This window comes from Leptopilina boulardi, unplaced genomic scaffold (assembly GCF_019393585.1).
Source record: "Leptopilina boulardi isolate dan_hultmark-lab unplaced genomic scaffold, ZJU_Lbou_2.1 LbouV2_122, whole genome shotgun sequence".
NCBI classification, from domain to species: Eukaryota; Metazoa; Arthropoda; class Insecta; order Hymenoptera; family Figitidae; genus Leptopilina; species Leptopilina boulardi.
The window spans coordinates 2,557,568-2,575,179 of NW_026137666.1; the positions used below are offsets into that span (position 1 = coordinate 2,557,568).

At 30.3% G+C, this 17,612-nt stretch overlaps 1 protein-coding gene across 5 annotated transcripts in view; it reads left to right on the plus strand.

Annotated features, from left to right (window-relative positions):
• The window catches only part of LOC127287088 (chymotrypsin-2-like), a 164,747-nt gene that overhangs the window by 123,362 nt on the left and 23,773 nt on the right, over nt 1-17,612 (plus strand). For all 5 annotated transcript variants that reach the window (XM_051313836.1, XM_051313827.1, XM_051313844.1 and 2 more), the window contains exon 4: nt 14,534-14,671. In XM_051313836.1, the coding sequence (XP_051169793.1) occupies nt 14,534-14,671 (138 nt within the window). The remainder of the gene's footprint in view (nt 1-14,533; nt 14,672-17,612) is intronic.

Below are 17,612 nucleotides of genomic sequence, written 5' to 3' on the forward strand. Positions count from 1 at the left end.
TAAGTCAGTCATTTTAAAAGGGATCATGTGTTTACTTTTAATTTCTAACATTTTCTTACGGTCATTACTGGCTAGCAAAATGTCGTCAACATAAATTAACAAAATGACTAACGAATCGTCAGAATGCCAAGTAAATAAAGAAGGTTCGTAATCGTCGTTGATCAGTCCTAAAGAGTGAGCAAATTTAGAGAATTTTTTGTTCCATTGTTTCGGACTAACTCGTAAACCGTAAATTGCTTTGCGAAGTTTACAAACTTTGGCCTGTCATGATTGTTGAGGAATATCATTACCGTCTTCAATTTCCTTGTAATTCTCGTCTTCTAGTATACCGTTTAAAAGGACAGATTTAACATCTAATTGACACGCTTCCAAATCGTATTGATTAATTATCGCAAGAACTGTTTGTACTAAAGTAAGTCTAGAAACTGGTGCATATGTTTCTTTAAAGTCGTGGAAGTTTGTGTCTTTAAAACCTCGAATTACCAATGTAGCTTTAACCTTGATTTTACCAGGACTGTCCGGTCGATCCAATATTGACCAAACTTTGTCTTTGTTCAATGATTCCAATTCGTCATAAATCGCTTTTAACCACTTGTTTTTGTCTTTAAAATCTATTGCTTGTCTGAAAGTTGACAAATCGATATTAATTTTTGCGTGAAAACGTAATATAACTTTATCGTCTGTTTTATTTACTCTTAATTTAAATTCGTCTTCAACATTCGGAAAAATATAACTTATTGGAACATTTGTACTTTTAGAAATTTTGACAAAACTAATATCAGTTATTTTCGGACTACGCATCTCGTAAGGTTCTCTAGTGAGTTTAATCTTTTTCGCTTTTCTTTCTCCCTCCGTTTCCAGTAGTTCTTTTTGTGGTTTACCGAGTTTCTTAGTTTGAGTTCCCTCCGTTTCTGACAACGTGTTTTGAATTTTAACTTCTTTTTCGTCTCAGTCTTCAAATTTAATGCACCAGTCGTTTAAGGACAAAGTCGATTCTGAAAGGGGACAATTTTGTATCGAGTATTTGTTGTATTTGTCACCGAAAACAATTTTCTCATTAAAACGAACATTTCGTGATTCAAAGAATTTTCCAGATTTCGGATTGAGGAAAACGTAACCTAATGTCGTATACCGTACAAGGACACCTCGTACTGCTGTTGCCGAAAACTTAGAATCAAGTTTTCTCGTTACGGCTCGATTTCTTTGATTGTAGAAAAGTAGTTTATTGAGTTTCAAAGTGCGCATATCTCACAATCGAGATTACTGTCATAATAAACTACAGACTAAAGGTCTTTGTTATCTTTACACAATATCTGTAATTTTCTTAAATAACCAACCGACACATAGCCCATTCGTACATGCCAGAACATGGCTTTGTTCTTTTTAACAAAATCGTTATATCTATTGTTATTAAATGGAGTAAACTCGTCTGAAACGTCTACTTGGGTAATTCGTCAACATTCATTATATTTTGGAATTGTCAAAATCGGAAATTACTTTATTGATAACCGTTTCGGAATTTTTATTTCAAACTTAGTTTTCATTCGTCACTCCGTTTTCAGTCGTATTAATAAGGTCACTCGTTTTATTGTTAGTTTTGATAATGTTTTTATCAATCAATTCGCTATTTTGTTTAGTAGTTTCATGTGTACATGTTCATTTACGTCTTTTAAATTAAAAATTAAAAAATTAAAGGCTGCGCAGTAGTTTTCTTAAACCTTTACAGCTGCGCAATAATTTCACAGCCCTGCATGGGTTTTACAAATAAGATGGCTCCAGGTGTTTTCGAAGGCATTTTGCGCACTGAACACGAATCTGGGTTCAAAAAGTTTCTATCACGTAAGGTTTTCTAGAAAAAGGGTATCGAAACCCCTAAAAATAGCGTTTTTGGCCATTTTTGAAAAATTGTAAAGCTAAACACTGACGTGCTAGAACCATCGCTATTGTCAGAAATTAACAATTGATATTTACTCTTTAAAATGAGCCCAAAGCCAAATTCATGAAAAAGTATTTGTACATGAAACATGTACAAAAAATATGTACAAGAATATGTACAGTTTCTTGTACAAGTATATTTTCTTATCCAGGATCTTGTACAAGTTCTGGTACAAGAACATGTCTCAATTTCGGGTGCTAAACTTGTTCAAGAACATTATTTGTCGTCTAAATGAGTATAATAGTTAAATCGGTATAAATCACATTCGTTAATTCAAAGGGTTTATTGTAATTCAAAATTAAATTAATATTTCCTTTACCTTCCCCTAGACTTTAAGATATGTAATACATAATATACTATATATATACTAGAGGGGCCACGCCCCCCTGCGCGCTTCGCGCGCCAACCCCCCTGTTTTAATCATTTTTTTTTAATTTTCCATTGATCTTATTTTTCCAAATGAACCACCTATTTCAAAGAATTATTATTACAAATTCATTGAAATCTGAATAAATATTATTAAAATTACAATTATTAAAATTACTATTATTAAATTTTAATTAATTAAATTTTAATAAATAAATAATTAAATAAATTAAAATCGACATTAAGAAATTATTTTTAAAAATAATTTTAATGAAATTGCCTAAAAACCAATAAATTATTAAAAAGCCTTGAAACGAACATAACCTTTAAATTCAAGTCATTTTTGGCGAGAACTCCACCTCCACTTGCGGCTATATTGAAAGTCTTGAAGTTTACATAACCTTACAATTTATGTCATTTTCGGCGGGAAATACAGAGAGAGATGAGGGAAGGGGGAAGGACTTACTGCTTTATTAGGGTCTTAAAACAAACATAACCTCAAAATTTAGGTCATTTTTGGCGGAGGAGGGGAAATGAGAGGAGGGAGGGGGACTTGCGGCTATATTCAGAGCCTTGAAACGAACATAACCTCAAAATTTAGGTCATTTCTGGCGGGGGAGAGGACTTGCGGCTATATTCAGAGTCTTGAAACGAACATAACCTTAAAATTTAGATCATTTTGGAGGAGGAGGGGAAATGAGAGGAGGGAGGGGGACTTGCGGCTATATTCAGAGCCTTGAAACGAACATAACCTCAAAATTTAGGAGGGGGACTCCCCCCCTCTTAGGTCAAGAATTCTTGAAACAGCGGCGGCGGAGGCGGCGGCAATATCTTTTTGTAATATAGGAAGATATATATGAGAGATTCTTTTTCAACCGCCCCAGCCCAAAAAGTCAATGTTCTGGGATTGTATCAACCCTTTTTTTTTTTATTTTCATTGGAAACCTGAGGTATTTTCCCATGAGCTATGCAAATATGAAAATGGGACAACAATAATTTTGTGAAAAACATAATATTAAATTAGGCGGTGCCTACCTAAATCCTCAAAGATGATCTCCAGGTATACCCCTTATCGGCACCGCCTACTTTAATATTCTGTTTCTCACAAAATTATTGTTGTCCCATTTTCATATTTACATAGCTCATGGGAAAAACCTTAGGTTTCCAATGAAAATAAAAAAAAAATACCCGAAGGGGTGAAAATCGAAAAATAAGGGTTGATTTTGAAAAAAAGGGGTCAAAAATTTTTTTTTTTAATTTCGTATACATTTTTGAAAAGTACGTGAAAAATGCATTAAAATTCATTATAGATAAATTAAAATCCATAAACTTATGTCATAGTTATACGGATTTGAATATGACAATGTTACCCTTAACGTCAAAACTTCAACCCCCTCTACTTTCTACAAATATTTTTTTAATGAGTTTATATTTTAGGGATTTATTACTATCATATAGGAGAACAATTTACCAAAGTATGAAGCCAATCCCAGAACATTGACTTTTTGGGCTGGGGCGATTGAAAAAGAATTTCTCATATATACATATATACTATCCCTGCTAAAAATAAAATCAGAAATCAGTCTCAAAACGTCAGAAATCCTGACGTTTTGAGACTATTTTGATGTTTTGTGATGCTGCTGACTAATTCTGACTTAAATAGTTTTTATGGGCCTGACGTTTTCTAAAAAGTGACTATTTCTCACTACGTTTTATTTTTTTTGTAAGAAGGGTTCCAAGAGAGGTACCAAGGCCACTCAAACCCACCATATAACTCTATTATATTATATATTCCCTTTTTCGAATAGAAGGGTCCTTTCGAGGGTCTGTCAGGTTTTATGACTTTTTAATGCAAAATAAAAAATTATTTAAATTTAAATAAATATTTTTTTAAATGTTATATTTGTAATTTATAGATTTTAACGATTCCAATGATATAAAACATTATGTAAAAACTCTAAAATTACATAATGATTATACAATAAATACTCCATTAATTAAAATTAATTTTCAATAATTTAAAAATATTTGCAAAAAATTTTATATCGTTGTAATTGTATTAACATGTACATTACAAATATAATATTTAAAAATTATTTTTTTCAAATGCAACAATTTTTAATTTTGCAATGAAAAGCCATAAAACCATAAAAGATCCTTCTGGCCTATACTTTTCTTTTTGTCCTTTTCTAACGTACATATAATATACATGGAATCACGTTTGTAAGACAAGAACAGAAAAGGGAAGGCGTCAATGACTACGACTATACTTTTAAAGTCCCTACTTCAAATTTGTATTTATTATTTTACAGTAAGCTAGTTTCCTTACATTTAGTTATAAGAAAGCAACATATGTTGAAAACCACTGTGTTAACTCTATATATATATATATTTGAAAAAAATTAGAAATCGCTGGCTATTTCACATAAAAGTTTATTTTTTTACAACTAGATGAGCAAAAACATTCTGGTCTCTTGTAAAATAGAATATATGAATTGATCGCTCAATCAATCTCTGAGTGAATTTGATCCAGTTTTCACTCAATATAAATTTGATTTGAACCAAATATTGCATCTAATTATAGTGCAGTATGCTAAAAAGAGAAATTAAAATTAGTAATTATTTAGTTGATTTGTGGAAGTATTATGTTAAATTGAATTTTAATAATATAGTAATTAATATATGCATATTAATTAATTCTTATCATTATAATTAATTATAATAGTAATGAATGTACTAAAACGTGAGCGAAAAACCTGATAAAATTCGCTCAGAGTTTACTTGAGACAATCCGACAGTATCTTATCATTCTAGACTATTTATTTCTATATTACACATATTCTTTTAAGTTCGAATTCAAATAATATTTCCATACGAATTTTTTGTTTAATTAAATATTTGCTAAAGCAAATTTTATTAATTGAATACATTAATATATGATAATTGGACTAAAAATGTTTTTTGATCAATATAACAATATACCTATTTTAACTTTACTTGTTATTTTTTAAAAATTATAAATTTTTTTAAAAATAATAATAATCATCAACAAAATATGTTGATAAAATTGAAAAAAATTAATAAGATCTTCTATTTTCATAAAACCGTATTCTATTTTTAAGATCTGTTAGGTTAGTTTAGCTCAGGGGTTAGGTATTCGGTTTGCGTTCGTTAGGTTGTGAGTTCGATTCCCTGCGTTTGCGAGATTTTCTTCGATAGGAGTAAATAAATATAATAAATTGTAAAAATAATAATTAAGTATGTGTAACGTAAAGATAAAAAAATGTTGTGCGATAATTTATTTTTTTAATGATAAAATATTGATTTTTTTAAATTTTTAAATATTTGTAGTCAGAATTCATGAGAAGTAAGTCAGGAATCTTCAAAACTATTTTATAGAAAGAAATGTCATTTAACATCACAAATAGTCACAGGGTTTAATGATTTATGGTATGGCAAAAAAAAGGGTCTCTGACCCTCATAAAAAATCTGACTACTATTGACGATTCTTTGACTAAACCTCACTTATTGTGGTGTTCTGTGACTGCAATCGTAACAAAAACAGTCTCAAAACGTCAGAGATCCTGACTAATTTTTTGACGTTCTGTGATTTTATAATTGGCTGAAAGCCATTTTCCATGCAAAAGGTGCGGGGTCCTTTGTACACATGTACACGTGTAATTTATACTTTGAAAGTTTTTTGAAATTTCGTGAATTTGGTACACGTGTAATTTATACTTTGCAATTTTTTTGAAATTTTAAGAATTGTTATGCACGTAAATACACTGAATAAAGATGTAAAAAGTCTTATTTGACTACCAAGTAAAAAAAATTGGGAGTAAGCGAAAATAATTGTTGGTAACATAAGCTGAATTGGGTTTGGCAGAAAAACCGAATTGGAACATTACGCTGAATTATTTTTTTCTTACCGTGAATTCTTTTCTCTTAAACATTTGAATTTTCGTTTGTTTATTCAAGTTTGCATTATAAATGAATAGAATAAATGTTTCGAAGTGTAAAAAGTTGTTTTGGAATAAGAATTATATAATTTTTTAAAAAGAAATAAAAGAAAAATGTGACAGATTCACCTACAATTTTATCAAGTGTGTAGTGTTCATATGATAAATTTACCATATGAGTATCACTCTCATGGTAAAATTGTCGGTAAATTTTTTTTATTTCTTTTTAAAAAATTAAATATTTCTTTTTCCAAATCGGCTTTTTACACTTCGAAACATTTATTCTATTCATTTATAATGCAAACTTCACTAAACAAACGTTAATTTAAATGTTTAAGAGAAAAGAATTCATGGTAAGAAAAAAATAATTCACCGTATCGCTCCAATTCGGGTATTTTGACAAACTGAATTCAGCTTAAGTTACCACCAAGTCTTTTCGCTTCCTCACAATTCTTTTTATTACTAGGCTAAGAACAATATTTAAATTGCATAAAACATTATAATTATTTATAAATAATGCAAAATAAAAATAAAGAGTGCGTATTAGGATAAAAAACTGTTAAATATGATGTTAGTCACAACTCCTTATTTTCTACATTTTTAAAATAGTCATAGAATAATTAATACATCGAAAGTTTATGAGAATTTTTTTTATTTGTACGTCGAAAACTATTAATGACAGCTAATTTTTATGCATTATACATTGTGATCACTTTGAAAAAGTTAGAGAAAATGACGTAAACATAAAGAGCTCAGTAAAAAGAAAAAGATACAAGAATCGCAGAATCCGGTTACAAGCTCAATAGCTGGTAAACGAATCCATGAAAATCTCGGATACAGCACTTTTCGGTATCCGAAATGCTCATATAAGCTTGTAAACTTACTGAAACGGACAACTTTTGTAGGTCTTTTAATAAAAAAAAATCAATTAAATTGATGCCGAAACGATAGGAAATTAAATTAGAAGCTAATAATAATAATATAATAATATAATATAATACTAATATAATAATCATTATAAATGATAATTTATTAAAGAAACGTACATTTAAACAAAAAACAATTATTCTTACTAATTTTAACCTCTGCATTAAAAACAATGTAAAAACAGTGTTTTGTTGGTAATTTTAGCTTGCTATTCGGAAAATATGGTTTTCTACCTTACCGACGTTGGATATTAATTTAACTAGAATTCTTTCGATTTTCCAATTTCAGAAGTAATTTAAAATAATCAAAATATTATTAAACTTAATACAGTACTCATTTTACTTTCCTTTCCTCCTTTTAATTAAATAATTTTGGATTGCTTTTCAAATAGAAAATTCGAAAGAACCATCGTTAAATTAATGTCCACCGTCGGTAAGGTAGAAAACCATATTTTCCGAATAGCAAGCTAAAATAAACAAGAAAACACTGTTTTCACAATGTTTTTAATGCAGAGGATAGAATTAGTAAGAATAATTGTTTTTTGTTTAAATGTACGTTTCTTTAATAAATTATCATGTTTTTTTGCTTCTAATTTAATTTCACATCGTTTCTGCATCCTTGCTGCATCCATTTAATTGCTTTTTCTTGATTAAAAGCCCTATAAAAGTCGTTCGTTTCAGTGCGTTTACAAGGTTAAAAACTTTAGAACAAAATTTTAAATCACTGTCAGTAAAGACACAAAAAATGTTTCTAGGTCAGTCCACTAACTTTCGTCTAATAGTGGTTGCGACCAAATATTTAAAAAATCTAGTTGTAATATATGTGAAACTCGGTAATTTCCTAAGTTCATTAACCATAATATTATGATAAAAATGTTATTCCCTTTAAAAATATTAAATATCAAAAGTAGGAAGTTCACATTGTGTTTTCGTAACCTTAAATTTTTCAATTTTTTAAAACACATTATTGAAAAACTTAAAAATTATATGTTGGAACTCACCAAAAACATAAATCATTCTATTCTCTACACAGGAACGAAAGAATTATTACAAAAATTTATTATTTTTGAATAATATCTCATTTTGAAAAAAAATTTCTTGAAATAATTTCAAAATTTTTATTAACTTATAACTTTTTTATTGGTGCACCCAAAGAATTGAAGTTGTGCACATAGATTGTTAAAAATATTCTTTACCTTCCATAAAAATCGCACGAAGGTGTTTTGCTTCGTTTTGGAGATATTAATTTTCAAAATTTTTTATTTAAAAATGTTAATTAAAAGATTTGACTTTTTTATAAAAATATATTCAAATGTAGCGATTTGAAATTGGTCAGTTAAGTTCAAATCTTTCAATTAACCTTTTTTAACAAAAAATTTTGAAAATTAATATCTCCAAAACGAAGCAAAACATCTTCATGAAATTTTAATGGAAGGTAAAGAATATTATTAAAAATGAATGTGCAAAATCTCAATTTTATTGGAGAACCGACAAAAAAGTTCTAAGTAAATAAAAATTTTGAAAATATTTAAAATAAAATTTTATAAATTTTATTGTCACGTAGTTTTTTGTAGAAAAAAGGAGGAATAAAAGACCCGGTAAGAAGCGAAGAATTGAAAAGAATTCAGAATCTGAATTCCTTTGAATGGGTGAATTTACGTTTTTATTCAATTCCTCGATGAAGCAAAAAAAAGTAAAAAAATCTATTCTTCTTAATTGACTTGGCCAAAATTTATACTCTAAATTATACATATACTCTGACGCAGTCAATTGTAAAACACAGAAATGCCTCATTTATTCTCCACATTTTCTATTCCTCTAAATGCGCTCCAAATGGCCTGACATATAGTCAATTTATAGAAATAACCACATCTTCATCACTTTTCAAATTTCTTATTCCTTTAAATACGCTTTGGAAATTTGGAAACTGCGATTGAAAGGAATAGACATTTAAAATTTACTCTCCAAACATTTCATTTTTTTCTATTCGCTTCCAAGAAGTTTGAAAATAAAAAACTTTGCGCATTAAGAAAAATAAGAAGTTTGAATTCTTTTCTATTGACTTATCTGTACTGGGAATAGAAAAAATGAGTATTCATTACTCAATCTTGGATTTTCCGACGAGTTGACTCTGAGACTCGAACCCTCGATCATCATAGCTCTCGACCGCACTGGGAGCGCCTTAACGCGTTCGACCAGGGGAGGCTATAAAAATTTTTGAGAAAATGTCTCTTAAACACATTAAACAGATACTTATATTATTTTGTAAAGTCATCAAACTAGCTTTTCAGATGTCCATTATTACAAAAAGTATATTATATAGTATATATATTTTTATGAACATTAATAATATCAATTAATAATTTTGTCAATTTAAATAGTTTTAAATGATTAATTGTGTTAATGAATAAAAATTACAAAATTTTTCCATCTTTTCAACACAAAAATGGAATACGAATTTTAATACCTAATTTTAATGTGAAGTTTATTAACTTCGACATTTTAATTTAGACTGACATGGACATGAACTTAAATTTCAATCAAGTGAACTCTGCTTACATTCCAATTTTTTCGAAAATATATTAAGTAACAATGTTTATATAGCAATAATTGAAAAGAATTCAGAGTTCCAATTCTTTTAAATGGGAGAATTTACGTTTTCATTCAATTTCTCGATGAAGCAAAAAAAAAGTAAAAAAAATCAATTCTTCTTAATTGACTTGGCTAAAATTTATACTCTAAATTATACATATTCTTCTTAACAACTTGACGCAGTCAATTGTAAAACATAGAAATGCCTCATTTATTATCCACATATTCTAATCTTCTAAATGCGCTCCAAAATGCGATATTTAAAATTTACTCTCCAAACATTTAATTTTTTTCTATTCGTTTCCAAAAATATGAAAATAAGAAACTTCGCGCATTAAGAAAAATAACAAGCCTGAATTCTTTTCTATTGAGTTATCTCTACTGTGAATAGAAAAGAATTCATTTTTTATATATTTTGATGTTCACTGAGGTATTGAGTAAAAACGTAAATTCACCCATTCAGAAGAATTGAAAATGATCAACTTATGCTTAATATATACAAAATTTCAATCTTTCTCTATTCCTCGCTTCTTACCGGGGACGCTATAGGATCAGAAATCATAAGTAGGAGAACCCACTTGCGGTAGCCATCTTGATATTCCATCTCTCTCTTAAACATGTGTTAAAAGAGAGAAGGAATAAAAAAAGGCTATTACAAGTGGGTCGATACCAAATCGTGTACCGCAGTTCTGCGGTACCCAATACACTTTATCAAAAGTGCGCTAAAAATCTCAATTCGGAAACGGCCAAAGTGTATAATAGGGAAGTAATGGTACGGTCACAGCTCGGTTGCCTGCAGGTAAGCGAGGAAAGGGGGCGACATGATTGTGAGCTGGAAGAAAAACTGACTTTTTCTCGCTTACAATCATGTCGCCCCCTGGCCCCGTCTGCCCGCAGGCAGCCGAGCTGTGACCGCTCCGTAAGAGCCATTTCCGAATTTGGATTTTTATAGTGCATACATGGTAAAGTGTATGCATACCAGGGAAGTATATACAGTGTCCTTGTTTTTCGCACGAAAAAACAAGGATATGCATGCTTTCCTGGTATACACTTTATAGGCTGTTCCAGAATAGGTGCAAAAAGCAAGTGCAGCTACAGGGGTACGGGCTCTTATGGAGCGGTCACATGAATGTAAGCAAGAAAAAGCCAGTTTTTCTTCCGGCTCTCAATCATGTCGCCCCCTTGCCCTGTCTGCCCGCAGGCAGCCGAGCTGTGACCGTATTATTACTTCCCTATTATACACTTTGGCCGTTTCTAAATTGAGATTTTTAGCGCACATTTAATAAAGTGCATTGGGAACTGCGATACGCCATCTGGTATCGACCCTCTTGTGGTAGCCATTTTTTACTCCGTCTCTATTTTAACATATGTTCAAGAGAGAGATGAAATATCAAGATGGCTACCGCAAGTGGGTTCTCCTTCTTATAATTTCTGATTCTATAGCTTCTTTTATTCCTCCTTTTTTCTACAAAAAAATACGTGAAAATAAAATTTTTGTTTAGCCAATCACATTCACTGATATGCATTTTCACGGTCCAGAATATTTGTTCATCCTATCTAAGAAAAAGTAAAAAAGTACATGAATACTCGGGAAGTATGCCTTGTTTTTTTTCGCACGGAAAAACAAGGATACTGCATACTTCCAAAAGGCGCTTGAATACCTCACCGATCCCGAGTATACTTGCGTTGTGTACCGTTGGAGTAAAAGGAACAAAAGATATTGGGATCAGAAATCACGCGAAACTGACCCACCCCTGAGCCTTCTTGTGACAACCATCTTGGTTTTTTATCTCTTTCTTTTGTATATGTTAGAGAAACACGGAATGAAAACATGGCCACCACAACGAGGCTCTCACCAGATGGCGTATCGCAGTATTTCAGATCCCAATTTCCATCTCTTTTACTCCAATGGTACGCGACGCAAGTATACTCGGGCTCGGTGAGGCTGCAGTCCCATTATGGCGCGAATGCAGAATGCAAAGCAGAAAACCATAAGTGCAGAAGAGATAGAAATATATAGCTATGCTTTTCACGCTCATTATTTTCTGCTTTCCATTTTGCATTCGCGCCGTCCTGGGACTGAAGGCTAGGGTATACAAGCTCCTTAAGTATACACTTTATCAAGTATGCGTTAAAAATCCCAATTCGGAAACGGCCTTTATGAAGGCGGTTCTACAGTAGTTGCAAAAGATCGTTTCCGAAATTTGTATTTTTTAGAGCACTTTTGGTACAAAGGAAACTCAGGAAATTTGTTGAACAAGTGTCCTTGTTTTTCCGTGTGAAAAAAAGCACTCATGGGATTTACATTTGGACTTGCACTTGTACTTGGCTTTTGAACTTATTTTGGAACCACCTTCAATTCGAAAACGGCCATGCGGTGTCATTTTTTTGGCGCTAAAAGACAAGGACACTGCATAATTCTCGATTATAAAGGCCTTTTTCGAATATTTTCTTAAATTTTTACATTGCGTGACTGACGCGTTGGTTTGCAGGCGCAGTGACGTCATCAAAGTATTGATGCCAATCGCGAACAGAAAGTTTGGTTTATGATTTTAAAACTTTGAATTTTTTAATTATAAATATTTTGTTCATTAAGTTTTCTTTAATTCAATTAAAATTGTTAAAAGTAGTCGAGAAACACGTGCATTAAAAATTTGTAAAGTTGGAAAATATAGATAAGGTGAGAAACATAAACGAAAATTTTTGTTCGCGATTGGTATCAATGTTTGATGACGTCACTGAGCTTGCGAACCAACGCAAACATTTAGGAGTCTATTGAAGAAAGGCCTTAGACTTCATTACAAATACGCTAAAAAATTCAATTCGGAAACGGCTTCTTTGTTTTTCCGTTACTGTTTCCGAATTGGGATTGTTAGCGCATTTTTGATAAAGGCGATTCCAGAATAGGTGCAAAAGCCAAGTGTACAAGTACAAGTCCAAATGCAAATCACACAAGTGCAAGAGACAGGTAATCAATCTATTGTAGAACCTCCATCTAGTGTGCACGAAAAATACCAATTCGGAATCGGCATATCAAAAATGCGCTAAAAAAACCTCAATTCGGAAACGGCCTCAACGAAATTATTGCTTCGGTCACATAAGTAAGAGCCAATCAGAGAGTCAACAGATTTAAATTTGAATTTTCTTTCTTTCTTACTCTAATACGTTTTCAGCGTGGTGGGAGGCTGCCGAAGGTGTGACCTACCTTAAGCTATACATTTATAAACAGGTTGAGAACCTCTTCGTGATCACAGATTAGAACTCTCGTAGCCAATATCTAGAAATGAAAAGGCCTTTTGTTTTATTTTCGTATAATTATTCAAAGCTATGTTTACAACGGAAAAAAATGGGTAGCGATCGTGTAGTGCTAGCCAGTGTACATATGTATAACACTTATTGAACAGAGTTAGATAACATCTATGTTTCAGGTTATGTTTTGACGGCAATTAATATAACAAATTTCAACTATTAGCATATTTTTTTCTTGTTAAGAACTAACATTTTAAGTGGTACCTGTCATCCATGGAAGGGTCAGTTCACTGACTTTCGTCTAATAGTGGTTGAGACCAAATTTTTAAAAAATCTAGTTTTAATATATGTGAATTTCGAAACCTTAAATTTTTTAAAAACTCTATTATTATAAAAATATTAAAAATTAGATGTAGGAAATCACCAAAAACATAAATAATTTTATTCTGCACACAGGAACGAAATAATTATTACAAAAATTTATTATTTTTATATAACATATGATTGTGAAAAAAAATTTATTTTAAATATTTTCAAAATCTTTATTTACTTATAACTATTTTGTCGGTACTCCAAAAAAATTCAGGTTTTGCACATTCATTTTTAATAGTATTCTTTACCTTCCATTAAAATCTCATAAAGGTGTTTTGCTTCGTTTTGGAGATATTAATTTTCAAAAATATTTGGTAAAAATGGTTAATTGAAAGATTTGAACTTAACTGACCAATTTCAATTCGCTACATTTTAATATATTTTTATAAAAAAGTCAAATCTTGTAATTAACATTAGAAACATTCCTGAAATGCGTTTTCAAAAAATTTATTTTTTAAATTATTTATTAAGAATTGAATAATTTGTTACCTTTCCACTAAATTTGCAATTACTCTGTTGCTTGTTAATGAAATTTAATAAAATTTGGTTCGTATATAGAAAAATTATGTCTCTTTGAAATGCAATAGAAATTTCAGTTAACCTTTATTGTGTTTATGCGAAAAAAATTGTTTATTTAATAAACAAATTGATATTTAAGCTATTTCTCATATGTTTAGGAAAAAATTTCAAAAACGACATAAATCTACACTTTCTCAACTTTAATTTAAAAAAATCTTAGTACTTTTAAAAAATGAGTGAATTACGCGAATTTGAAGAGCAACATTCCAATGTAAAATTTTATCTAGTGATACTAATTCTTTTACTTGTAAAGTAATTCAATGAATATTTTAAACCACTTTATAGTCATCGAAAAAGCAGAGGTCGCAGAATTTCTGACAGTACTGTATATCAAGATTAAGATGGGTGCCGAGAGATTTTTAGTTGCAGGACGTACTTGTCTTCCTTTAATATTTATTTCGTTCTTAAAATCGGAAAAACATTCGAATAAGGGTTCACCGTGAACTAAATATGTAAAATCATTATAAAAGATGTGTTTTACCGAACATGACACAAGAATATAATCAGTTATCTTACCATTTTTTTAATAGAAACACAATTCTTTTACATTTCAGGTTACAAGTATTACGCCTACACGTTTACAAGTAATAAAATTAAAAATTATATCAACTGAAGAGTGCAAATTACAAATAAATAATGTGAAAAATTCTCACATATGCACTTTAAATAAAGAAGGACAAGGTGCTTGTTTTGTAAGTAATTGAAATTTTTAAATATTTTTATAATTCATATTACAATATATTACTAAATATCCCAATGATCAAAGGAGCGTCATAAAGACGTCTAAAAGAAGTCTTTATATTGTCCGCGAACATCCGGGAACAATAATAGTAAAGTCTCGGAGACAACTAATAGACGTTCATAAAAGGTTCTATGTCTAGTCCAAAAGATGGCCGAAAAACGTCTAACAAGTGGATGTCACGGGATGTTTTTCTAAAAAAAAATTTTGTTTGACATGTTGTAGGGTCATATGAAAGAACTTTTTTCACAAAATGCTAACGCGCACTAGGCTAAACCAATGGAGAAAATCGAAGATTCTCGTATTTTCACGTTTTTCATGAACTTTGTGCAACGGATATTTCTCTAGGCATTCGAATTCAATTACGAGATTCCCATTTTGTCACATGTACTTTTTTATAGTGTTTTCATACATATTTAAATAATTTTAGAGAATTTAAAAATAGTTTTTTGTAGGGGAAGGTATGGGAATTGGAGACCCTTAAAGGACAATGATTAAAAAAACAACTTATTGTTATAAGAGAATATTGTTTTGGTCTTTTTTTACTCCTTTTGTTATTTATCTTTAATTATAATTAATTAAAAATTAAGAACAAAAAAGTAAGATTGCAAAAAAAATGTTTTCTAAAAAACTGAATTTTCTCCATTAATATTAATTGTAAAAATTACAAATGTTGACATTAATCAATAACTAACTTTTCTGTTACTTTTAATTTTTTATCAAATTTACAATTAAAAACTAAATATAAACTAACTAAACCACAATTTAAACAATTATCTCCTACAAAACTAAATTAATATGATTTCTATTTTTACTAATGAATTGACTTTAGAAGTCAATTATAATTTATAATATAATGTTAAAATGGATCGTTTTTAAATTAAAACCTGTTTAAATAAAATTCAAAAAACACAAAAAACTATTATTAAATTCTCTAAAATTATTTAAATATAACCGTTGCACAAAATGTGTCCTCCCTTTGTATGATGAATTTTAGAGAAATCACCTGATTGGGAACTTTTGGGGTGGGAAGCGTTAAAGTATTTTGCCCCATATATGAAAATCTAACATTGTATTCGTAATCAGCGACCCCAAAAACCCCCTAATATAAAGTTTGAAGCAAATCCGTACTGTGGATTTTCTAAGACTTGAAAGGGTATATGAAACGACTGGTTCGCGTCAATACCACGCTGGGCACGGAAAAATTTGACGCGTCAAGGACATAGAAAGGGAAGCCTAACAGACGTCTTCTGGACGTCCTTTTAATATCCCTTCAGATCTTATTAAATTGACATTTCTTTCACAATATTTTCTAAACTGAAATACAGTAATACTCCATTAAATTTATTTTAAGTTTAATTTTATATTTTTAAAATTATACAGAATTAATGAAAAAATGTCTACGAAGCTGTCTATGAATGAAATGAAATCGATGACTTTATAGTGTTCGACGATAAATATTTTAACGAACCAAATATTATTTTATATCCGTTTAGTTGACTTTTATTATTATCGAGTTTCCTCCGATTTCATTCTCCTTTATTATTACTAAGATAGGTTATATTTTAATTCTTCATGATATTTAAATCAACACGGGCTACCAACTAGATGGCACGCACGATCGTAGTCCAGCTGACGACGGACCGCATGGTCTGAAGCAGACTGTTGCGAGCGTCGATATACAACACATCTTTTCTCGCGATTATAAAACATATATATATGTACAAGATATGTTGTAATCGCGATACATCTTTTTTTGTTAAGAGACTTTTTAATGCGAATAACAAATTCTTCTCACTTCCTACTTCTCACTTCACACTTCTTACTTCCCACTTTCCACTCCTCATTTCTCACTTCTCATTTCCCACTTCTCACATCCATGTTTTCACATTCCACTTCTTACAAGTGGGAAGTGAGAAGTGGAAAGTGAGGAGTAGGATGTAAAAAATGGGAAGTAAGAAATTAAAAGTATGAAAAAAAATTTGGTCGCAGTCTAATGTGCTACCCCTTCCGAGTCCTATCCACGTCCATATAAATTATTAAAATTTTAAATCTCGGGAAAGGGCTGTCACATGGCGCCCAACGTATGTTAAAACTTTTTTTCACACTGAACCTGTACCATAATGGTGCTTTCAACAGATTTATAACACCCAACGCGTTATTTCTATAAAAATTAACTAATTTATATAAAATTGTTTTTCTCTTTTACGCGACTATTCTTGCCGGAAAATTCCACAGGTTTCCAAAATGGCGTCACCACGTGGCCTTTTTCAAATCAAGAACTTCGTATTAATTTTGGTGTTTTTTCGCGATAAATATTCGAAAATTAAATTCGTAATTTTCTAAAAAAATTAAATATTTTTCTCGCAATTAACCCAAAATAAAAGAATCGATCTTGCAAAAAGCTCTCTCTCAAAATATGTGAACGATCCTGCTATTCTATTAATGTAATTTCACGATCCCATCTCTCTCACATTCATGCTTTTTAAAATGCTGCGTAAATTATAATAAAATGAAATTGCGCTTATTATTACAAAAAAAATACATTGTACTTGCGCTTATTATCGCATCAACTATAAAATTATTTTCTTTCGCGCATGAATTTTTGCTTCTGCTTCGCTAAAAAAAAAGAAATATATATAATTTTGTTTTTCATGCTTCTTCTATGTAAAAATATTTTTTCTGTCAACTATTACATAAACATTGCGAATAATTCATTAACATGTTAAATTACATTAAGGGGTTAAACCACTCTAGAGCGTCAAAAAAAGGCCTAACTTTAGAAATTTTTTTCAAGAAAAGTTTAAATGTACTGAAAAATATGTTTACATATCTTTATTAGGTACACTTTAAAGAGAAAAAAAATATACTTCATTAATTATTTTTTTTTTAAA